Source organism: Tetrahymena thermophila (genome assembly GCF_000189635.1).
Source record: "Tetrahymena thermophila SB210 genomic scaffold scf_8254807, whole genome shotgun sequence".
NCBI classification, from domain to species: domain Eukaryota; phylum Ciliophora; class Oligohymenophorea; order Hymenostomatida; family Tetrahymenidae; genus Tetrahymena; species Tetrahymena thermophila.
In genome coordinates this window covers 240624-266288 of record NW_002476563.1, presented here as the reverse complement: position 1 = coordinate 266288, position 25665 = coordinate 240624, and the positions used below count along the sequence as shown (strand labels likewise).

The 25665-nt window shown below is 23.4% G+C and overlaps 5 protein-coding genes across 5 annotated transcripts; 2 read left to right on the top strand and 3 right to left on the bottom strand. All coding sequences in view use genetic code 6, as the record gives it.

Moving 5' to 3' along the window:
- Positions 1 to 1339: 1339 nt before the first annotated feature.
- On the top strand, positions 1340 to 3519 carry TTHERM_00539000 (hypothetical protein; the record flags this gene model as incomplete). Its single annotated transcript, XM_001007924.3, has 3 exons — positions 1340 to 3003; positions 3063 to 3298; positions 3353 to 3519. The coding sequence occupies 3 exons, from the start codon at positions 1340 to 1342 to the stop codon at positions 3517 to 3519; spliced, it is 2067 nt and encodes a 688-aa protein (XP_001007924.3).
- An 808-nt stretch (positions 3520 to 4327) lies between these two features.
- TTHERM_00538999 (transmembrane protein, putative) lies at positions 4328 to 5672 on the top strand (the record flags this gene model as incomplete). The annotated part of the gene is made up of 3 exons (XM_001470675.2): positions 4328 to 4952; positions 5034 to 5582; positions 5650 to 5672. The coding sequence occupies 3 exons, from the start codon at positions 4328 to 4330 to the stop codon at positions 5670 to 5672; spliced, it is 1197 nt and encodes a 398-aa protein (XP_001470725.2).
- Positions 5673 to 7576: 1904 nt separating this feature from the next.
- Positions 7577 to 17937, bottom strand: TTHERM_00538990 (transmembrane protein, putative; the record flags this gene model as incomplete). The annotated part of the gene is made up of 10 exons (XM_001007923.3): positions 7577 to 12715; positions 12771 to 12945; positions 13008 to 13267; positions 13327 to 13404; positions 13466 to 13893; positions 14151 to 15117; positions 15341 to 15772; positions 15829 to 16114; positions 16917 to 17562; positions 17868 to 17937. 10 exons carry the CDS (start codon positions 17935 to 17937, stop codon positions 7577 to 7579), a joined length of 8481 nt encoding a protein of 2826 aa, XP_001007923.3.
- An 870-nt stretch (positions 17938 to 18807) lies between these two features.
- Positions 18808 to 22337, bottom strand: TTHERM_00538980 (phosphatidylinositol-3,4,5-trisphosphate 3-phosphatase). Its single transcript, XM_001007922.3, has 10 exons — positions 21917 to 22337; positions 21553 to 21780; positions 21278 to 21332; positions 20947 to 21031; positions 20250 to 20580; positions 20043 to 20196; positions 19922 to 19983; positions 19711 to 19826; positions 19564 to 19660; positions 18808 to 19501 (listed from the first exon to the last, which is right to left on the bottom strand). Exons 1-10 carry the CDS (start codon positions 22316 to 22318, stop codon positions 19328 to 19330), a joined length of 1704 nt encoding a protein of 567 aa, XP_001007922.3. The 5' UTR covers positions 22319 to 22337; the 3' UTR covers positions 18808 to 19327.
- A 1372-nt stretch (positions 22338 to 23709) lies between these two features.
- On the bottom strand, positions 23710 to 25164 carry TTHERM_00538960 (D-alanyl-D-alanine carboxypeptidase family protein). The gene is made up of 2 exons (XM_001007920.2): positions 24679 to 25164; positions 23710 to 24536 (listed from the first exon to the last, which is right to left on the bottom strand). The coding sequence occupies exons 1-2, from the start codon at positions 25052 to 25054 to the stop codon at positions 23926 to 23928; spliced, it is 987 nt and encodes a 328-aa protein (XP_001007920.1). The 5' UTR covers positions 25055 to 25164; the 3' UTR covers positions 23710 to 23925.
- Between the last annotated feature and the right edge of the window lie 501 nt (positions 25165 to 25665).

Here is a 25665-nt window from a genome sequence, read left to right as displayed (position 1 = left end):
AGTTTAGTAAATAAAAATATTAAAATTATTTTATTGCATACTATGTAATAATTAATAAAACGGTACTTTCTTAAGAAATTTTAAACATTTTTCTTGAGAAATTAATTTAATTATTACTCTTGCTATTAAACATTTTTGGAAGAATTTTTGTTAGTTTCTAATAATAGTAAATAAGTATACTTTCTTGAAAATAACATTTGATAAAAATGAAAATTAAATAAATAACCAAGATGAATTGTTAGTGCTAATTACTTTCTAGTTTAAACTATAAAAAAGGAAAATTCTAATAATAAAAATAATTTTTTAACGACTTTTCATTTTCATTTTTCTAATTTTTGTATTTTTGCTCAAATAGTTTTTTTCCATACTTTAAAAAGCAGTTAGTTGGGGAGGAATTTTAACACTATATTTTTTCACTTATATTCAAGCTAATCATAATTATACATTAAATTAAATAAAGAAATAAAATTTATAAATCTATTTTTAGGTTTATCTCAATAACTAAATTTTAGTTTTATTAGCCTTGGTTAAGAATAGTTTATTTAATAGTACCTAAAAATAAATAAAAGATATAAGCAAAAAGTAAATAAAAATCTATAGTAGTATAGCTAGCTGCGCATTTATCACTATTAAAAAATTTAAAAATTTTTGGAAGAATTTTTTTGTTAGTTTCTAATAATAGTAAATAAGTATACTTTCTTGAAAATAACATTTGATAAAAATGAAAATTAAATAAATAACCAAGACGAATTGTTAGTGCTAATTACTTTCTAGTTTAAACTATAAAAAAGGAAAATTCTAATAATAAAAATAATTTTTTAACGACTTTTCATTTTCATTTTTCTAATTTTTGTATTTTTGCTCAAATAGTTTTTTTCCCTACTTTAAAAAACAGTTAGTTGGGGAGGAATTTTAACACTATATTTTTTCACTTATATTCAAGCTAATCATAATTATACATTAAATTAAATAAAGAAATAAAATTTATAAATCTATTTTTAGGTTTATATCAATAACAAATTTTAGTTTATTAGTCTTGGTTAAGAATAATTTATTTAATAGTACATAAAAATAAATAAAAAATATAAGCAAAAAGTAAATAAAAAATAATCAAAAAGCAAATTAAATCTCTAGTAGTATCGCTAGCTGCGCATTTATCACTATTAAAAAAACTATGAATATTTAAGGTTTAGATTTATTTTCTTCGGAGTTTTATTTTAATGTAGGGTCCAAACATAATAAAAGAGGCACTTTTTTAGGATTAATCTTGACATTTTTAGCTGTTAGTATGATACTTTTTTATGCGATTTACTTATTTTATCTCAATTTTAGCAACTAAATGAACCCAAAGTTTTAATCTTAAAGCTTTATTAAAAGTGATAAGATATAAGTACCCTTTGATAATGATTTAGTTGGGTTTTAGTTTATGTATAATTTCTCAATGAGCTTAGATTAATATTAACAATCTTTAAATCAGACATATTTAATTTATATTGTTTAATTTTATTATTAAGACCCTAAAAATAATATTTTCATTACTACTAATCTCAATACATTTTAATGCACTTCACCTTAATTAGAAGGTTTTATATGTATTGATTTTTCTAGTGTAATGAATTATACTTTTTTGCTTGATAATAGTAATAATAATCAAGTTTATTCTTCTATTTTCATTAGTATGTATGGCTGCAATGACCAAGACTAGACAAAAACAACTGTACCTAATAACTGCCCAGCCCAATCTGATATTGATAGTATTGTAGATGGAGGTGAAGCATATTTTTAGCTGAAACTTAAATCTTAGTAATACAATACAAATTCAAAAACAATGCAAACTAATTACAGAAATATATATAATTATTTAGGCTCTGAATTATTTGTACTTAATTCTATTAGCGCGTAAAAATAAGAGACGAATGTAGACTCAGGTCTTCTTTTTTAGTAGAGATAAAGTTACTCTTCTCCTATTTAATATACTCTAGCAACTTAAAGTTTTGGTAGAGTTAAAGCATTAGCCACAGGAGTAGGCCCATATAGTAAATAAATAATACTAATGGATGAAATTGTTTAAGAATTTCAAATTTAATATCCAACAATTACAGAAATTTTAGCACTTATAAATGCTCTTGCTGGATTAATAGTTGTATTTAGAATTGTGGGTAAATTTTACAGTTAAAAGTTAATAAAATAAGATTTCTTTATGCTAATGTTTCAAAATCTTTATTAAGATAACTATAGAAAAGTCATAATGCATAATAATCTTATTAAAAAATTGGAAAATAATTCATGTTTTATTACAGAAAAAACTGAAAAAGAAGAAGATGTAGATGAAGCCTAAGAAAATACTATTAAAAAAGACATTATTGTGCCTGATTTTCCTACGAAACTTAGAGATTATGTAGAAAAAAGCTAGTCTCTTTCTATAAATAATAACAATAACAATAGTTAATTTCGCTTAAAATTTAATAATTAATTCAATGAAGAGAACGAAAAAATAGATAGCTAGAAATTAAATTTAAAATTAAAAAATTAGAGTAGTTTTGATAATATTCATTTGTTAAATAGTGAAATAAACTCTCCAAAAGCAGAATTTATAAACAAAAAATGTATTTTTGTTCAAACTGAAAGAAGTTAGTAAAAGGAATAATATGATCAAGATATAATCAAAAATAGCTAAATTAATGATAATTGCTTTGATAATAAATAAAAAAATTAACTATCTAATTATTAAAATAAAATTAAATTAAAAAATATGTTTTACAGTTAACAAATGAGATCAAGCCCAAAAAATAATAATTAGTAGAAAGGTACCAATGCTTTCTAAAATAGGCCCTAATTTCATACAAAATAATCTATTAATACAATTAATAGAGAATCTATCTAATAAAGTCCAACTTAAGGATAAAAAAAAGAGATGTTGAAAGAATCTACCTTTTAAAATCTCTAAAATATTTAAGACAATAGTTTTAAATAAACCATTAAAAAAACCATTTTTAAATTCAAGTAAACTATCAACAATATCACAAATTTATTAATTTAATCATTTTTTTAAATAAAAAAAGGTAATTTAAATCAAAAATATTTTATCAGTAGAGAGGGATAGATTGTGATTTTATAGAGTACATTTAGAAAGAGGTCAATAAAAGCTTAGACATTTATGATTTATACAAAGACATTATTTTTTTGAAAAAGGCTATTATGATGATATTAAGTGAAGAGCAATTAGCAGCTATATAATTTATAACTCTCACTGAATAATTTTAAAGTTTAGATAAAATATCTAATATGAACGATCAATGTAAGTTTAATTAAAAATAAAGCTACAAAATCATTCATTCTATTTTTTTTTAAGAATTAAATAATATAAGGTTAAATTATTTTGAGAAGCAGATTTGCATCTAAAATTCCTAATTATTGCAAGAATAATATCTAAAAAAATTTTTAAAAAAACAGTAATAAGAAATATAACAACAAGATAGTCTAGATTAAAGAATAATTTCTTCATTAGTAAAATATTGAGGTTAAAATATTTCATATAATAATTTTATGTATACATTCATAATATTATGTTAACAATTAAAGTAAAAAAAAATAAATTTTTTTATTAGTAAAATGCTTTTACCTAACAATTCTCTCTAAATCATTTAAATACATAAATATTTTTTAATTTTTTAATAATTATATTTGAGTTTTCATTTTTTAAGAAGGCAGAATAAGTTAGTCATGTATTCAATAAAAAGAAACTTCTAATTATTTATATTAAATTAAAAAATATCAAAAAAAATATTTGGATTTATTTATATATTAATTTGAAGAAGGAAGTAAATCTGCATTTACACCTAAACTTAAAATTCACACATTTTTACTATTATAATCATTTTATGCTTTAAGAATTTAACTTTCATATTATCAAAAATTTGTTCTAGTGTTATCAAATATCAAAATAGTGATCATTTTAAAATGAAACACATTTATATATTTTATTTTTTCATAATAATTAATTATTTATATTTATTTTGAGTTATTCATATTAAATCTAGTTATTAATTTGTGATTTTTTTTATCATTTTCTAATAAGCCACTATCATAATTTCTTTAAGAGTTATTTTTACTAATTTACTTCTTTTTTTTATGGTAAAAAATAAAATTTACATTATAAATAGTGTTAAACAATCATATCAATAATTTTATTCTAAATTAATTAAAGGAGATTTAGTGACATAGTAGAATCAAAAACTAGAAGTAAAGATAAAAGAGTAGGGTAGAAATAATAAAAATAATGAGTATTCTGAAATTAGATTTATTTTCTTCTGAATTTTAATTTAATATGGGAGAAGGAAGATATAGAAGAGGAACTTTTTTAGGTTTGTTCTTATCTGTGATTACTGTTGCTATAGTTCTCTTTTATATATTTTACATATTTAATTAGTATTTCTGTAATTTAATTGATCCAAAATTTAGATCATAGAGTTTCATCACTAGCGATAGGAAAGAAGTACCTTTAAGCTAAGATCTTATAGGGTTTTAATACTTTTACAATTTGTCTATGACGATAGATGAATATCAGGCCTCATAGAATAAAACCTATGTCTTGTATTATCCTTAATTATATTACTAAGACTTGAAAAATAACATTTACTAAACCATCGATCTTGATGTTGTTAAATGTACTGACCCTTCACTAAAAGGATTTAATTGCATAGACTTTTCCAAAGTAAGCAATTACACTTTTTTACTTGATAACAGTAATGACAATTAAATATATTCTGCAATTTACATAAATATGTATGGATGTTTAGATTTAGATTCTGTAAAAACAACAAAACCAGACAACTGTGCTTCTTAAACTGAAATTGATAATGCTATTAATAATTTAGGTTCTTATTATTATCTAAAACTTAAAACATAACAATACAACACTACTTCTAAATAGATTCAAACTAATTATAGAAGTATATATAGCTATTTATTATCTAATTAATTAACTATCAATACTATGAATACATAAATATAGCAAACAAAAGTTAATTTAGGTTTATTATTTCAGAATGAGCTTAATTTTTAATCACCTATTCAATATAATTAAATGAGCTAAAGTTTTGACAGATAATATTGTTTAAACTCGGGATTTGGCCCATACAGTTAAGCGATGATACTTATGGATGAAATTGTATAGTAATTCTAAATTTAGTATCCTACATTTACAGAAATTCTGGCATTAATAAATGGAGTTGCTGCATTAGTTATGATTGCAAGATTTATTGGTAGGTTTTATTCACAAAAACTTATTAGATAAGACTTCTTTATGCTTTTACTACAAAATATCTACTAAGATAAATACGAAAAAATACTTGAGCATAATAATCTAATTGAAAAAAAGGAAGATATTTCATAATAAATATTAAATTTAAAGCAATCAATTAACGACATCTCAGAATATTAGAATAAAAGTGAAATATTGGTTCCTACATTCCCAGCTAAATTTAGAGATTCTACAGAAAAAAGTAAATTTTCTAATTAGAACAGTTAAAATAATAATAGCAACAATAATTGTAATGATGTTTCGCCCTTTGCCAAATAGAGTAATAGACTGATTGAAGATTTTGAACTAAAAGATGAAAGTTGCATGTTTTCAAAGAATTAAAACAGGAGCAACTAAGAAAGTTTTATGAGTATAAACAAAAATCAATCAATAGAGAATAGTCAAATCCAAATAAATTCTAAAAAAACATTATTTAATTAAGGAAAATCTGCTTTTAACAGATTAAGCATAGAAAAAAGAAATGAATAAATAAAAAATTAAAATAATGACACAATAAGTTAAGTTATTTCTTAAAAGTTAAAAGCCATTAAAAATAAACCAACTAAATAAATGATCCAAAATCTTTTATTTAAATTTTAGTAAATTAATTTTATAATTAAAATATATTAACTTCTTTTTTCAATTTGATTTTCAAAAAAGATTATATAGATCTAAAGAATTTCTTAAGTCTAAAGGATTTGATCTAAAAATTTTAATGAATGTTGGATAAGAAGTGAATAAAAATTTAAACATATATGAGTTATACAAAGACATCATTTTTTTAAAAAAAGCAATCTCAATTCTATTAACGAAAGATTAATTAGCTGCTATTTAATTTGTAGGTCTAACAGAAAATGTACTCAATCTTGACTTTGCGAGCAATAAATTCTAAGATGATTATCAAAGTAAATTATTATTATTTAAAAGGGAATAACAAATATTTTAAAATAAATAAATAGAAATAAAAGAGAGGCTTAATTATTTTGAAAAGTAATTTTGCATAATGCAATCTTAACAGTTACAGGAAGAATATATAAAAAAATTCTTTTTTAAGAATTAACTGAACTGTTAAAAAAATGATGTCAATAATAGAATTGTTTCTTCCATTTTTAAAAAACATTAATGAATCATGAAATTTATTTTTAATTATTTTGAAAAAAAAATTTAAATTAAAAATTTTAAAACAAACAAAGAAGTTTCTAAATAATATTTTATCTAAAAATAACTTGTTTTTTGTTTTTATAATGCAAAATAGTTTCTTTTTATTTTAATTGCAACTTCTATTATTTTAATTAAATAAATAAAATGATAAAATAAAAGACTTATGTCAAAATTATTCAATAAAATTAGATTTAAAGCAACTTTACTAATTTTAATTTCTATTTCATACTTAAATTTATAAATAAATGTTGAAAAAAAACATTTATTTTGATTGATATTAATTCAATTTTAGAATTTAATGAAATATATTTTAATTATTTATAATTGATATTTTTAAAAATGTTAAATAAAATTCTTAATACTTGATTTGAAAACACCTTTCGCAAGTAAAATTTTTATTTTATATTTTAATTTTTCAATAAGTTTGTTAAAAGTAAATATAATTATTATATTAAATTTTAGATTTAAAAATGTAGATAATTTGTTTTGATGGTGAATAGAATTAAAAAAAATAATTTATTGATATTGCCTTAAAGTAATTTACATTTATTTGATATTTTTTTATTTTTATAATTAAACTTTTAATTCAAATTTTTAAATTTTTAATGAAAGTTTAGAAAGTTAAATTATATTCAACTTTTTAAATCTAAATGAAGGTAATTGAAATAAATAAAAGTTTAGAATTAAAGATTAAGAAAAATTGTTTTGGAGTTAATCAAAAAAAATAATTAAATTTTAGTTTGAATTTATCTATTGATCAATTATAATATTTGGAGCTATATAGATATATATATATATATATATTTTTTATTTTTTGTTTATTTATATATTAATATTAGATAAATTATATGAAATAGCCCATAATTGGCATAAATAAAGGTCATTCGAGTATTTTTTACCTTTTTTATTTCATCACATTCTTTAAACATTCAACTTTCCTTTTATTAGTTCATGTATTGATTTAAAGCTTGCTTTTATTTATTTGATTAGCCTTATTAATATTCATTATGTATGTCTTTTTATTTATTGTTGGTGAAGGTAATTATAAATTTAATAGAATGTTGCAATTAAATGAGTTAATTTATTTAAATTAACTAATGATAATACTCTTTATCACTGATTATTTTTAGGTGGTTATCCTATCAGTCCAGGAGGAGCTGAGAGATCGAATTTGAGCTCTGTAGTCTTAAATTATTCAGGCTGGTTTGAATTTAGAGTTTTGCTACCCTTCAAATTATCTGGGACCATGCACATTCCAGGAGGAGGACCAATGGTTGGGAATTTAATTGCTGCATTTGATAAAATAGGCTTAGTATTAGTAGTATTCACAAATCCTTACTATGGGAATTGTTTTTAGAAGTTGAATGGCTACTATTAAATTACAGAAGGATTTCCTTCATCCAGTTCATTAGCTGAAGACTTCAAAGGCATTTTTTTACTGATATTTCCACTAGTTGGGTAGGGATTACGTGAGTTAGCCATATGAGGGAAATTAAATGATGTATTACTTCTTTGCTATTGGGTGTTTTGCTAGCGATTAGAAACTGTAATTTCATTTTTTTCTTAAGATTAGTTTGTTGATAATAAAGTAGGATTACATAATGGCTACTCATCTGAAAAGAATTCAGACTCAGAATCTTTGTTAGGCACTGTGCTTGAAGCTGATTATTATTGTGGAGGATTAGAGTATTTCTAATTACTTAAGTAAAGGTTTTAAGAAGAGTTGGGATTAAAACTTGTACCAGGATTATTAAAGAGATGGATATTGTTTGATTCAATTAATGTTTATGAACCTGATAAATTTGTACTATTACTAGCATAAGGGACAAAGTTTCTATTGTTAGGAGGGTTATTTAATATTGAAGTACCAATAGTTTGTTAGAAATTCTAAGATTGGCTAGGGCTGAATTAGCTAGAATTTGCTCTATTGTGAGTTAGCACTCCTCCTAAATTAAGTTATTGTGTGTCTGAGCTAAAGCTACTTTCTACACCAACTGGATCAACTGAACTTGACATATCTACAGCATTATTTTAACTAAGTAAATTAATGGGGTAAATTAATGTAGGCTAAGAGAAAACGTTATAGTATCTTCTTTGAATGGGTTAAGAATTATCATCGTCACTGCTTTCTGATTAATAATTGAAAATGTTTCTATAAGGTTCATTTTGATTTGAATTCTAAGTAGTTTAGATTTAGTTGGGGATGTAAGTATTTGCAGTGCTACTATTGAATGGGTCTTTTATCTGAGTATTTAGGTTGCCTTAGCTGGTGATACTGTTTTAGCTCTATAATTAATTAACTTGCACATTTGTATCTTTTGTGAAATTCTAAGAATTCTTCAAGGAGTTATTGTTATTACTATAAGTACTGTTGTTATCGTCATCGTTTCCTAAGAAGCTACCTTGTAATTAACCTAGGCGAGTAAAGCCAATAGCCTTAATGTGTTCATTCGATCTCTTGAAATTATCGATATCTTCCTCAGATAAACTATCACCACTAGAAAGTTGACTACTCTCACTACTCTTGTTATTTAAATCATTTGATTTACTTTGGTTTTCATCAAATTCCTCTTCATCTTCATGAGTTTATTATTCTTTCTTCTCAGCAACACCAGAAGGGTTATGGTCTTCCATATTTTTAGCAGTTTAATCAACATTTTATTATTACAATAACTTTTAGTTATTCTAAAGGATATTAAATGTATGGTTGATGCTACTGCTACTATTGTAACTAGCAGTTAATGTCATAAGCAAAGGGTTATCCATATAATCTAGTTCTTAAAAGTCATTTTAATTATTGAATTGATCATCTTTCTTTTACTAAATTGCAGAAAACTAATTTAGTTGTTATTTATCATCTTGCATCTTTGCTGGCTTACTAGGAGTTGTCTACTGCTAATATTATTAGTACTAGCTTTTGTTGCTTTAGTCAACAAGTTATTGAATTTAAGGGAATTAAGTTATAATATCTTAGCTTGCCTTAGAAATTTTCTTCTTGCGAATATTACTAGAAGAAGCAGGATTGTTATCATCATCCTCTCCACAGCTACTAATATGGTCATGGACAAGGAATGCCTTTTTTTGCATTTGCTACTGTTATCCGAATTGATAGGAATTAGCTTGATTAGAGTTTTGAAGGCCAATTTCATTCGCTTAATGGAAATCATCAACAATGAAATTTTCTGATTTTTTTCTCTTTTGTGCAGCTTAATTCTATCCACCCCATTAATTCATTAAATCATCAGCAATCTTCTATGTAGCTTGCATGACTTACTATTATTAAGATTGTTACTCAGATTAGTAATTTGACATTTTACCTACTTTATTGTCAGTAAAACCCTATCTACTTTATTGCACCTATTATTTTTAGTTAGCTTTACTTTGTTGTTGCTTTTACTACAGCTATTGTTATTGTTTTTACTATTATTATTGAGACTTCTACTCGTACTTAATTTTTTGTTGTCTCATATACAACTCTTCTATCTCTTTTTAAATGCTTTCGTCTTTAACTCTGTTTGACTAGTTCTGTTAAGAAGAAGTTGGATTTGATCCAGAAGATTTTCTAGTTTCAAAATTTGCATGAGAGTTATTCATACTAGCGTTTGTGGCAGTAGCAGATGAAGAAGACTTGTTTGAGTTTTTTCTTATCACTGCAATATCTTCATCATATTCTTCCTCATCAGAGTTTTCGTTTTCTTATTTATTTTGGCCATTTTGCAATGAGGATTCATTATTATCTAATGAGTGAGGTTTTGAGTTATTTTCGTTCTCTCTGGTGATAATCACAACTTTCTCCCTTTCTTTTTCCCTCTTTGTTTTCTTGTGTTTGTCTTTTTGTTACTTCTTCTAAATATTTGGTTTACTTTACTATGAAGAAGTTTGTTGTTAAGAGCTTATCTACTAATCTTCTTGAGTAGTCTGAGTTGTGCTTTATTGCTATTCCTAAACCTAATATTATTATTGTTGTTAAACCTACTATTATATCTATGATTAAAGCCCCTACTAGTGTTGTAATCCATTTAATTACTGTTAAATCATATGTTGTTATTACTAATCCCTGGATTTTACGTTTTGCAAATCCTCTTTCTCAAATCTCTAAGTTTAATTATTTGTTAGATTTGTATTTTATTAGTGTTAATTAGATTTATTATCAATTTGTTTATTTTTGTTTGTAGTCTTAATGCAGTCGATTTCCTCATCTTCTTCTAATCCATCATCTTCCTTATCAGAATTATTGTTAAAATAGTCTTTTTAATTATCTTTTTAATTTTGATAAAATTATTAGACCTAATTTTGTTTTAATTCTTCAAGAGTTCTTTCTTTATTTTTTCTTTGTTGCAATTATTTTTGCTTTTAAAGTCGAATTTCTAATTATTACTTTTCTTAAAATTCTTTTATCTTTTAAAGTTCTGCTTTATAGCTTAATATTGAAGGATCTAATTTATTTTATTTAATAAATTATGATATGTCATAACTAATTTAATCTTAGGCTTAATCAGCTACATTTATCTGTTAGCCTGAGTTTTTTTTAATCTTTAAATTGCTTGAATTTGATTAATTATTTTTGTTTTGCTGAGATTGTTAAGATTAATTAGCTGTTTATGCTTTAGAAGATTGAGAAAATTCATATTTATTCTTCTTACTATTTAGGCTGAGAATTTCTTAGAATAAGAACGAAATAAAGGTGTAGAAGAAAAATATCAAAGTCATAAAAATTATGGTAATTATAAAATAATTAAAATAATAATTTGCATTAACTTTGCTTGCTATTTCATGACGATTGATTTAGGTATTAGTTATCAGATAATGCTTGGCTTATTCCAAAACATCTTCACGTATTTCGAAACTTTTATGAGCTGCAACTGTTGCTTTTTCAATATTTTCTAAGAAAATGCTAAGTAGTTTTTCATTATTTTCATTTGAAATATCCTAATTACCAAAGATACTTTCATTATTTTCATTGAATATTTCTATGATGTTATCAGCTAGCTTCTTATTTACCATTGGATGTATGATTGTATAAGTGCCAGGAGAAGCTTCAGGATTGTAAGTAGGCTTATGATAAAATTAAGCTCTTAATTTAAATTTGATATGGTATGTTTAAGTGTAGAAATAAATATTCTTCTCCAAGGTATCATATGGATAGTCAGTTTTATAACCAATAGTTATTGTTCTCTCTTATTAAGGTTCAAGTTTAAAGGAACAACTACATCCCAATATAAAAAACCCATATGCTGCACATGGCTGACTCTCAATAAAAATATTTTTAATACTAATAGGATACTAGCCTATATTTTTGATAACAAAATTCTTCATACTATCTACCTTATGCTTTTGCGCTCCATCTAACTCTTCTTAAGTCAATGCATACAGGAAAACATCATTATTTATATTATCTTAAATGAATTCTCTATATTTAATTTCATCATCTGATTTATTTTTTTGGCTTTAAAGCTAAGAAAAAAGTAAAGGAGACATATTTTTAATTTCTGTCAATTTAATTTAACCAACCCCACTTCTGCCTCTAATAGGGATAATATCGATACCACTTGCGTTACTTTTTATTATCAAATTATTCTAAGTTTATCCATATTTTGGTAAATAAATCAAAGAATTGATCTCAAGAGTTTGTTTAGGTTGTAATACCAGTGTTTTATTTAGCACCTCGCTACTTAAGAAGAATTATTATTAGCTTAATACATCATTATTCTTTTGTGCATTGTTATATGAATATTACCATTCATTATTGAAATTATGAAGCTATGATTACCATTCAGCTACAGTATTTTCAGCAGAGTTCTAATTAAAAGATATACCAAAGCTTAAAAAGTATTTAATTTTTTCCCACAATCCTTTATCTGTCTTTATGTTATAGTTGAAAAGAGAAGGTCTATTGCGTGTAGTTGTTGTAATTTCTACAACTTCTCGCTTCAAAGATTAAATTTGAATAATTGTGTTTTTAATCTTTTGAATGTGCCTCTAAGGATCATTATAAAAATCTGCTAATTATTTGTTGAATTCTATTTTGATCAAGTAATTGTTTATTTTTTGTGTAACAAGACCCTTTTTGCAGATATAATTTCCACTTTAACTGATTTTGTTGTTATTACTACTGCTCTTATTATCTCCTTAGTTGTTATTCTAGAATTGTTATTCCTAGGCTTCAAGCTCTTCGAAGTATTTTTAATATTATTTTATCACCTCAGAGCAATGGATTAAATCTTTTTCTTATGATCTGTCGAAGTCTGGATTCTATTATTTAAATAAAATATTGTAATTAGTTATAATTTATTTATTATAAGGCTACATTAGATAATATTTTGACAACATCTTGGTGCTGTATTTCTGTTAGTTGCTCAGCACCTCTGTTAGTGAAAAAGATAGATAAATTATCATAAACTTCCTTAATAATAGGGCTATTTTGTAAACTATCCTATGGTACCACAAAGAGGAACTCTACTTCCTGCTAGAATTACGTTTGTCTTTTTGAAAGAATTAATAAAAAATTTAATTAAATAACTAACTAATTAATTGATTGGTTTACTTGCTGATATAATTTTCAGGTGTTGAGATATTTTGAGGAGCTAAATAGAGTTAGAAGGAAACAGGAATATCTAAAGGATTAAAGAATGTTAGAGATTTAGTATAGAACTAATTAGTTTCTGTGTTATTGAAATCTATTACTTACTCATTAATTAATTTTAGCTATTAAACTTCTGCAGTTGCACTGATAAAAATATTCTTAATATCAAAATTAACTATAACATCAGCACTCAAAATGTTTTTCTCAGCATTTTAAAGCATCTAAAATAGCAAATATAAAAATATTTAAAAAAGATAAATGTTTTATTATAAAACTTTACACTTTAGGTAACATTCCACATAATCATGTCTTCAATACTGATGAAATTATCGTCATTTGTTGGTTTTATATTTTAACCCTAAAATAATAAATTTTTATCTATTAATTTATTTATTTTAATATTTAATTAAATCAAATACATATCCGAATGTTCTATTGAAGACCAAAGTAAGTAGTTATTTTGTTGACTTAGCTGGAATAGTTCTGGTGTAGCTTAAAATTTAAAATCTAGGATCACTTACTTAGAAGTCAACTACTTTCAGAGCTACATCATAAGTATTTTTAATATAGACTACTTAAGGTTAATCCAATTCGTTAATTAAACGTTTGAAATGAATATTTGGAGGAATCAGTTCTGTATCTCCATCAACTACGTTATATTCCATTAAAAATGAAAATTATTCATAATTAGTTTAAGTCTGAATTAAATCGTTGTAGCTTTTAACTATGTTTTGTGTATTTAATTCTATAGTAAAAATTGCTTCATCATAAGGACCAACATACATTAAAGGAGTCTTTTTATTTGTTTCAACAATCACCCTGTTTTAAGTTTGTTACTAAACTTAACCTAAATAGTTTTAAAAGTAAAAAGATTTTAAACATTTGAATTTTTATTCTTTATTTATTTATTTATTTATTTATTTATTTATTTATTTATTTATTTATTTATTTATTTATTTATTATTTATTTATTTATTTATTTATTTATTTATTTATTTATTTATTTATTCATTCATTCATTCATTCATTTTGTTTAGATTTTATTTAAGTTTAAAATGTATCCCATTTCAATTTATAAAAATAAAAGAAATTTAAATGTTTTACCTTAATAGTTAATTTGCTTTTTGAGTATAATGTTGATTGGAGATTGTAATTTATATATTCCATAAAGAGTGACAACTTCGGGATTATCATTTTTTAATCTAAATTCTTAAATAGCTGTTTTATTTATTGCTTTATTGCCAAATTTAATTAATTCGTGTTAGCTTAGTTCAGTACAGTCAAAATAGTCTGGTATTGAGTTTATTGAACATAGAAGATGCATGTTGTAAATTTTAAAGAATACTGGAATTACGAAGTTATGATTAAATTCTAAAAGAATGTATGTATCAACTTTTTATGTGTTCCCTATCAATTAAAAATTAAAGATTGATTTCTTTTCTCCAACATCAATTTTAACTTTTTAGAAATCAGAAATAAGGATATTCTTGTCAAAGTCAAAGCCATTAGTGACTGGAGGTTTAATTAAACCAGTTAATTTAATTTAAGAAGAAAAAGTGTTAACTATTTCTAAAACCCTTTTTTCAGAAGGTACTTTTGTAGATGGAATATAAGTTTATTAGTTAACTGTATCTTCTGGTTTTATTGCAACTTTAAAACTGGTTTGAGTAGAAGTGTAATTAATCAACTACTCATGACGATAAAACTTAAATTCCTATTCAATATCGAAATTAGTAATATTTGTCACAATTTAAATGCGCCCTTCAAAAATTTTTTATTAAGTATTTAAGTCTTAAAATTTAGGAAATATTTTTAAAACACCTATTTTTTTGTTTTACTCAAACGCCCTAATTACTAGTTTCTTATTTTATTATATACAACCTACTTTAGAATATTCTAAGAAGGGATAGATTTAACTACTAGAGGTTTATCTTTACTTTTATTCATCAAAATCCAACACAGCTTCTGCCTATAAGCAGCTATAATTATTTTTAAAATGCACTATGATATCTAAAATCTCTACTGCAACACCACTATTATTTTCAATGATAATACTTCTACTATTATATCCCTTAAATTTATAAACAATTTTATTTTAAAATTGATTAACAATCATATTTAAAGAATTTGATTTTCAAAAAAAAAAAACAATCATAAAAATTTAATTATTTTTAGAAAAACCTTTTTTTTATATGCATAAACATACATTTATCCTATTTTACTGATTTATGGATATATTTTTAATGAATTTAATGATATTTTATTGATTGATTGATTTAAAAATATGTATTTACCTAGCGGCTAGAGATCACACCCATGAATAAAAAATTATTTTTGAAAGAAATTGAGTTTGTTATAATTCTAAAGTGTATTGGAATTTAAATAACAATTTATGAATGCTCATAGAATATTTTAATATAATCTGTAAAAGATCCAGTCTAGTTTTGATAGGCAAATATGTCAATGATATGAGAATTTTCGTTTTATTTTAGAATCCATTTTTACTTATTTTAGAGATCTTTAGATTAAATAATGTGATTTCTTTCACTTTGAAGAAATTCATCTAAACTTTCTGATAAAAAGAGGTACTTTTTTAGAAACTGGATTTCACTTATAATCAAATCTTGTTGAAAAGGGTTAATTAATGATAATTATTATTGAGAAATTTATCCTTAAATAACTTTTCCTAAATTGATAGGTTTTATCCCAAAAACATTATGTTTTACCTTTATTTATTATTATTAATCATTTTATTTATTAAAAATTTAAAATAAAATTTTACATTTGCAAGAGTTATTGTGTACATCACAGTTCTTTAAGAAACTGGTTTCATAAGCCTGTTGTCGTAAAATCTTACTTTAAAATATAAATTTATTTCTTGATTTGCTCCTGTTTCCTCAGGTATCACATAAAATTTTATCACACGCTCTTTATTTTAATAAATATCTTATTTTTTCTCAGGGATTGTTATAATGTTAGAGTCTTGTATAATATCTAAGATATACAGAACATAATCTGTGCTGTGATTATAAATTTTTATTTCTCCTTAAGTTTCAATTAATGTGTGACTTTTTTATTGATAAAATAAATAAATAAATAAATAAATAAATTTATTAATAAATCAACTTTAGTTTCCCTCTTTACAACTCTACTATTTAAAAAATTAATTAAAATTTGTTCATATCAGAAATGCATTTCTTTTATAATTATTTAAATTAGTCTTATTAAGGTATTTTTAGTTTTAGTTTGTCTAGAAACAAAAATGTAGAATAAATAAAACTTTTTGTCTTTTTAAGTGCTTCATTTATTTAAAATGGCTTCATTCATAATTCAAATATGTTGCTTTATTATGAAAAGAATCAGATTATTATTATTAGCAATATTTATTACTTTTTGTATAAAGAGATTTAAATATTCCTTAAGAGTAATTTTATGTTTAATAATAGATGCTATGATTTAAAAGGTTATTTATTTCTCAAATTATTGTATTTTTGATAGGAAAAGAGCTTTATTTAAAAATATTTTGCATTTTCTGTATTAGCATGACAAAAAATATTTGGAAAAATGAAAGAAAAATTTATGTTTTATTTTTTGGAATGTTAAGGAAAAATTGGAGTGTCAAAAATAATGTGTATAACAATCTATTTGAATATGTGAGTATGTCGCATCATAAGCTGAAGTAATAAAAAGAAGTTAATTTAATATGCGAAATAGTTTTGGTAAGAATAATAAATTAAATATAAATGTGTTTTATTTAGAAAATGTTCCCTACCAATCTATCAGGCTAAATTAGCTACTAAGGGCAAGTAAAATAAATGAATGTAGAGTAGAGGTGTTGTTTGTTTATTGAATGAAAATTTGAAAACATACATTTCTTCTGAAATGACTTGATTCCATGAGCTAAAGAGTCTATTAAATAAAAGATTAGAATTTGTATTAGATTTATCAGAGGGAATATCTCTTCTTTATTCTGACGTAGTACTTGATTGTGCTTAAGAAGAGCAACCTGCTGACGAAGTGCAAGAAGAATGTGATGGAAACTGTATATCACTCATAACCTCAATGAATGAAAAGTCTTTATTGGAATTTATATAGAAATGATCATCCAAATTAACTTGTATTGTATTTGATTGAAGGATTTCGCAATCATCCTAGTAGACATACGCTGCTTTTTCGAAGAATTCTTAGCAATGCTATTTGTTTGATATTTGCTATATATAAGGTGTAATCGGAAACTAATTTTAGTTCAAAATTATGGAATTAACATTGCTATTTAGAGTTTGGCCTTATTGCTTAATAACATAGTGGCCACTACTGCACCCTTATCCATTTTTTCCATTTACTATTCGCCCTTGCTGAAAATAATTTCCATTTCTCCTGCTTGGATCGATGTCCTAACTGCACTATACATTATGATCACTAAAAAGAATTCTACACGAATCTTTTAAGTATACTGGTTGTTCTTCTTAGCCACACATGGACTGGCTAGATGAACTTCCAGACTACTATCCACTAACTATTATAATTGATAGAAATTTTAAATAAATTTGCATAGTTGTGCTTTATCAGCAATTTGTAATTTTTTGCCAGCAGAGTTGAAAATCGCATAGTCCTATTAGTTCATTCTATTTTCCTTAAGTTTTGCTTTTGATCATTCTGAGTTTTGAATTATAATAAAGATCGAAAAAAAAAAATAGAACGTGATAGTAAAAATGCTTTTATTTGATGGCTTTTGAAAGTTGGATTTGCTAAATGAACTCTATCAAGGAAGGACCACTTCGATTCAACTCTGGCGGCATTAAAGAAGCTATTTATTGATACCTTGTGGTGCTTGCTAGATAAACCCTGTTACTACTATGAATAGAAACAAGATTAAAAATCGTTCTTTCATACCTAGTTTTTGTTTTTTTTTTGTTTCTTTAAAATATTGGTTGCTAATTGCTAATTACTATTTACTTTTTCTTATTTTAAATATATACCTTCTTATAATTCAAAGATTAATTATTAATATTTTTTCTCTTCTTATATCTTGATTTTATTATTCACTTTTTCTTCTCTCTCTTTTATTACTAACAAAAACATATATAAACTCACACACTCTCTCTATCAAATAATCTATCAAGCTAGTATATAGATGCATGCATTTATGCAAACTAACAAAAACAAACAAAAAATATAAAATTTTGCAATTCTTTTTTTCATGGGATTTCTTTTCCTATTTATTGACACGCATGCCAGCGAAAATAAATCTATACAGCCAAAGATGCATTGAATTCGTGTTAATTGTCATTTAACTAAAACTATCATAAATATATTAAATTTTCATGATTTATCTTTATTCCTTTTTTCAAATTATTTGCAAAGTTTTTATTTACATTGATTATTCTACTGTATTCTATTTAAAGCGTTTTCGAAATAAATTTATCTAAACACTACAAAAGTTTTTCTCATACAAATTTCTAAAATATAAAAGTAGCAATATTGAAATACCTAATATCTTCTTATTTCTATATAAGTTGTCTAAAAATTATTGATATAGCTTTCTGTTCAAAATTATAATTATAAATATTAAAGATCTAATTCATGATGATCTTTCAAATAATTCCAAATTATTAATTAAAATTAATAATCTCACATGAAAATTTTATTTCGTTTAAATAAAAATTCTGTTGAAAATAATGAAAAAAAAAATTTTGAAACATAATTTATTCCTACTAAATGAACTTCTAAGATAAAAAATAAAAATAAATAAATAAATTATATTATATTAATTTAATAATGATAATAATAAAAATATATAACTAAATAACTACATATGATACATTTTACTAATTAAAAGAAAAAAGTAAGATACTTAGGGTTATAGTAATTAATCCACTCTAAAATTATATAAATATTTATTATATATTAAAGTAATTGAAATGCACTTGTTGTTGTAGTTTTAGCATTCAATAATCTTATATAGCTTGATTATTTCTCTAAATAGCTCGTCCTCCAATAATGTTTAACAATGTTTTCTTGAAGAATTAATTCATTTATTTGACAGAATAATATTTAATTTTAATAAAGAAGACAATTTTATTTACTAATTTATATCATCAGAAATAAATATTTTTGTTTATTATTTTTTGTAAGAATAGCTTTTTTAGCCAGGAAAAATATAAAAGTAACTCGACTTAAATAGAATGTACATCTTATGAGGAAATAAGTATGTAAAATAGTTTAACGAGCCTACTACGTTAATGTAAAATTTATTCTATTTTGGTTATACTATTTCTTTATCATTAGTTTTATATTGCACTCTTTTATTACTGCTATTATTTTAGTTGAGCTATAAAGTGTCTGTTTTATTCTAAATAGCTTGTTTACAAGAATTCGATTTTTGTATCCTGCTATGGGTGAATTGCATGAACTTAAACATGAAATTCTTTACTAAATTTCTTATTTTTCTTATCCTATTTTAATAAATATAATAAGTTAAACGTTCTTTAAATTCTCAATTTAATTTCAAACATACTTTGCATGCAGTGTCCAACATAGTCTTTTCGATTTCCATGACCCCATTAGGTTCAAAAAAGGCACAATTGAACCAAAATTAAAACATTTTCTCCTTTCTATAAAATAATTAATCAAAGTTATTATTTTATTTAATTCAATTAATTACTTTTTGAATAAAGATCTATTATAAAATTAAACTTGAACATCCCCATAGACTACGTATTCGTCTAAATTATATTCTATATAAGCTTCTTTTTCATACTTCTGTAATTTGAATTTATCCTTTAAAATAATATTTTATTAAAGCAATTAAACAAGAAATATAAAAAATATTAATTAAAAAAACGTTAAAAGAAGATTTGAGTTAGTTTGCTTACCAGAGAATTGAATTCGACTTTTTCTTTTTTTGATCTAGAGTAAGTAATTGTGAAATATGGTTCTGTTTTTTTATAAAATATCATAAAATAAATATTATTCCTCTTGTAGTTAATAGATTACCACATCCTCCAAACAAATTAAAGTTAGGAATTGTCATCAATCTTATCTTAATCAACTTTTTACATATCTATGGGAAATCATCCAATTTCCACTTATTGTGTAAGGCTTTTTCAAAATATTGAACATATCTTATTTAACTTGGAATAGTTACTCCCTAAATAATTAATATACAACTAAATTTTAATTCACATAAATTATTAAAAATACCTTTTTGTTATTTGTTCTCATTAATCCATAGTAGCGCAGAGCATCAATAGCTTTTTCATATTCACCTGAATACATTAGATAACAACAAATCATAACTCCTGTTCTACCTTTACCTGCTTTACAATGGACTCCTGCTGTGTTTTTGCCTTCTTTATCAGCATGAATATACTAAAACAAGTCCTTGCAGAAGCGGTATATTAAAGAAAATTCTGGAGCCTAATGATCCTCAAAAGGGTAATATGATACATCAGGAAATCTTGTTTTCTCATATGTTCTTTCAGAGCAAAGATTATAAACTTTATAGTGGTTAGTGTGCATTTTATTGAAAAAGCTTTTATTACACATAAAAGGGATTAATTTACATGTAATTAGAATATTTAAATATTATTCTACTATAAAAAATATTGAATAATAAAGAAAAAAAAATATCTTCTTTGTAATTTTTTGCAATCTATTAAATACTTAGTAGGTAATTTTATTTGAAAGAGAAAAAGAATAATTAATTAATTAACTAATCTAAATAAAAGATAATCTATAAATAAATATTGCAAGAAGGGAAGTAAAGTATTTAATAATTTATTGGACAAAATAAAAATTAGTTTACTCCTCGAAAGAGTAAGCTAATAATAATTTAATATTCAATTAAAGTTTATTTTGATTGAATTTTGTTGATATAATGAATTTTTATTCAAATTACTTTTAAACGTCAATCATAGAATTTCTATACCATCGCTCATAATTTTCAGCAGGAAATCCCATTGCAATAATTCTCGGAGTTATATCTATTTTAGTATTTTGAAATTAAACTTGTCAATATTGAAGCTTTATTTTTAAAACATAAATTTCCGAGTAAATTATTTATGGAAAACAGAATGAGTAAGGAAAAGAGGGATACGCAAGCTAATTAACTTGTTAAAATTTTCTTTTATTTATTTATTTATTTATTTGCTTAAGTTCTCCCTCCTTTTCTAACTTTAATTTTACTTATCAAATTTATGTGCGTTAATAAGTTTATAAATATAAATTACATGTTAAATCAAGCGAGAAACCATTAGATTCCCACCTCTTTTTCTGCTTTGATACCTTTAAATAATATTAATGACATTAACTTTTTATCAGATAAATGTTTTTTGTAACAGGTTAATTTTATTTTATCTAAAACTTAATACTTTAGCTTCTAATTTTTATTTATGATACAGTAATTTATCACTTAAAATTATATATAGAATGTATATAGAGCTAAATAAATGAATGAATGAGCTACTATATTAACATAACAATCAAATCAAATCAAATTGTCTACCAGAAGTTTTATGTAATTTTTAAAGAACTTTTTCTTTTGGTCCACATTCTCATTCTTGTCTTTAGCTGTTTGGTTTACTTTTTTGTTGACCATTTCTGCCTCAGCATCCAACTCTTTTGTAGTCTTGCGGTGAAATTATTAATTATTCTAGTTTCTTTCAAAAAAATCACCCTCTCCACCGTTTATTTCATCGAAATTATCTCCATAATAAAAGTCATCTATTTCTTCCTAAATTTAAATTATTGGCAATAAGATTTCGCTCATAATTGATTGTTTAGCAAGATTGAATTGTTTGAATTTTTTGTAAATAACCAATATTTTTCTGCTATTATCTCAAAATAAATCTTGTTTTTTAATAAAATACATCAGAAGAGCAAGAGTCAGACTCATCGCTTGACTGTGCCTTCTTTCGATTTTTGAAGAGCTTATCAGCTTAATCGGATGAATAACCTCTCTAACTAACTTGATAGTTTTATTTCTCTTCTTCTTATATCCTAATATCGCTAGAAGACATGCCTTTGCTTACTTGGTTGCTATTCAATCCAATTAAATACCTTTATAATCTATTGCTTTTTGATTGATTAATTATTTAATTAGAAAGAAAGAGAGTGCGTGAAATCAATCCTTCTATTTATTTATTTGTTTTTAATTATTTTTTTTACTACTTCTTTTTCAGATAGTAATTTATTTAGAGATTCCTAAAAAAATTAGATGCCTTTATGGTTAATTTTTAGAACTCAGATATTATAAATAATAAACCCTACATTCCTTTTAAACAAATTACGCATACTTATTTTTTTATCAATAATAACAAACAGACGGATAGACAGATAAACAAACAAACAAATTAGCTAGTCGTATGAGATAAAAAATTCTAAAGTTTTTTTATTATATAATCAAACTAAGTCTTTTTTAAATATTTTTTGTTACACAAAATCAAAACTCAATACAAAAAAGTAAGTTTACATTTCTAAAATTTAGAAAAACAAATTGCCAATTTTTTGAATTTGCCTAAAAAAAAAATTAAATTTGATTGAATCGAAAATCGAACTTGTTTTAATTTTATTGATAAATCTCCCTAGCTCATAAATTTTAAGTCAATTCGTCTCCTCTTAATGTAATTTAACTTCATCAAAAATATAATCTAAAAATAAAAACAAACAATTATCCTTTGTAATTTTAAGTTTGTCTTTTAGGATAAAGTTTTAAACAAAAATAAATACATTTATAATAGTTAAAATTTATTGAACAATATTTTTAATATTTACATTTATATATAATTTATTAAATAAGTAAAACAATTTTATGAGTTATTTTAAAAAGTATTTCTATTAAAACTATTAATTTCAACTGATTGAAAAAAGGGTTTTAAGCAGTAAAGAATAAATCAAATTATTAATACAGATTAATTAATACCTTTTCACCCTATATGTCATAAAATTATATCAAATTAATAGTTATGCGAAATTTGTAACTTTCTCGATTTAAACAAGATTTCCATTCCCTCATTATTAAATTTTAAAAGTGTAAGCAAAAGGAAATGACAAATAACTTTAATTAAATCAAAGCTTTCTTTTCCAAACGATGCAAATCTATTATAATGATTTATAATTAAACTAATATAAGGATTTCAATTTATGAGTAGAGTTAAAGTAACATATAAATATTTTTTTTATAATTAAATTCAGGTGTTTGAATAATGTAATTACTAGAGAAGCTTCTTGAGATTAAAGCATTATTTGGTAAATATATTGATTATAGTAATTACTAATAATATTATAAAAAATAAATGTTACAATTTTATTTCACTCAGCACTTTAAGGAATTTTCCAATTTAAAATTAAATCTGCTTATTCTATCTAAAATATTTGTAATAGAATTTAACATTTTGTTGAAAATACTTGAAAATATTTTTATGAGATTACAGATAAATCTTCATTCTTTTTTAAATTAAAAATATTAAATATTTAGTTTGAGAAAAATAATATCACATTCGTTTTAACTAACAGGCGCAAATTAAATGATATGTTAAAATATAAATAAAGAAAGTATTTATTAAAAGAAGCACATTTAATTTAATAATATGAAATCAAACTAAAACAAGTATTTTAAAGTTCAAAAATTTTAAATTTCATTCTTTGATAATTTTGTAATAAATATCTATCTAAATTTTGAATTTTATTTACTACTTTTTTTAGCAAATATTTATTTTTAGTCTTTTGCCAACTGATTTAAATTTTATTTCAATTTTTAATTTGTTAATTTATCTTATTTTTGTCTTATCTCAAAGTTATTTCCTCAAAGAAAAAAATTCATTAGAACAAAAATCCGTTGATGTAAATATTTAAATTTGATATTTTTAAGTTATTTTTATCAACTTGGTAAGGATGCCATTTATTTAAATGATTATTCATAGAATTTGCATCTCTCTTTTATTTTATGATTCAGTTATCTAAAATACCATTCCACTAATAACTAAGTATCAACAAACCTATTTTCCATAGAGTCTGATTTTAGGACAACTATTATAACCTCAACTGTTTAAGCCATAATTTTATCATATTATTTAAACAATGAAGCCAAACAGCCACCAGCTGAATTTGTATAACCTGTTTTCATTCCAAAATAACCTGGCTTCTCTAGCAGTTTATTTGTATTAACCAAATTAATTTACCTACATGTATTGTCAATTTAATTTTTAACTTCAAATTAATAACTTTTTGCTTGGCATAACTAAAGAGTAAATTTATCTTCCTTCATAATCTCTCTTGTTAGAATTGCCATATCTTTCGCAGAAGAAACATTTACTTTATCATGTAATCCATGAGGATTTGAAAATTTAGTTTCATTCAACCCTAACTCTTAAGCCATATTATTCATTTCATTAACAAAACTCATTACAGAGCAAGATTAAATTGCAGTAGATTCATTTTATATATTCAGAATATTTAAATTTCTTATTACATAAGCTGATTTAACCAGACCTTAATTATAAATTAAATAAATTTGAGTGTAAGTCTAGCTTACCTTTTAAATTCTAAAAAATGAATCTTTTTTAATAAAATGAATTAAATTAAAACTCTAAAGTATATTTAGTGTAATTAATTATAGCTTATTTTTCAATACCTTTCTGCATTTTATATAGAAGAGATCCTATATTTTCAGCTAAGCATAGAGCTGCATCGTTCCCACTAGGTAGCATTAAGCAAAAGAGTAAGTCTCGAATTGATATTTAATCGCCTACCTTCAATCCAGAAGATGTTCCTAAAATTGCTGATGCGTTTCTGCTAACCACAAACTAAAGATTATCAATATCTATCTGATGCTTCTTGCAAAATCGGAGAACTACGATATAAGTCATCATTTTCGTCAACGAAGCAATTTGTAATTACATATTTTAATTAGCTCCACATATTACTTACAACTCTTTGAGAGAATAAATACACCAACTTTTGCAAGTTATTTCAGAAGGAGGATTCTCATACATAGTAAATTGGTTCATTTTAAGGACAAATATTTTGGTAATTTAAAAATTTATTATAAAAATGGATGTCCTCTTCAAATCTTATTGATAATTATTATTGTTTTTAATTAAGTCTATTGAAATATTATTTAGTAATCCTCTTTATTTGATTGATTAATAACATAACATTATCAATAATCACCAGAATTAAATAACGCAAATAATATTTATTAATAAAGTAATTATAATTGGTTTGTTTGTTAAACAATTAAAAATATCTCTTCCAAATTGAATAAAAATAAACCAATTGCTTTTAAATAAGAAGGGTTACTGTTAGTAAATAAGTTATTATTGATAAAAAAATAAAAGATTATATAAAAATAAATAAAAATTGTCAATTTAAAATTAATTTTATATTAGATAATTCAGTTTTTTATATTTTATAAATTCCTAAAAAAAAATATTGATTAAGCTATGGCTGATGATAGCAAGCGATCATTCATTTTTAAGATGGATTCATAATGATGAATATGTAGAAGGACTACAACAAGCAATCATGCGTGAGGCAATTTAAACATATTATAAAAGTAGTGCATTAATTCAATTATCAATCAAAAAATATTATGTTTAAATCTTAATATTTAAAAAAT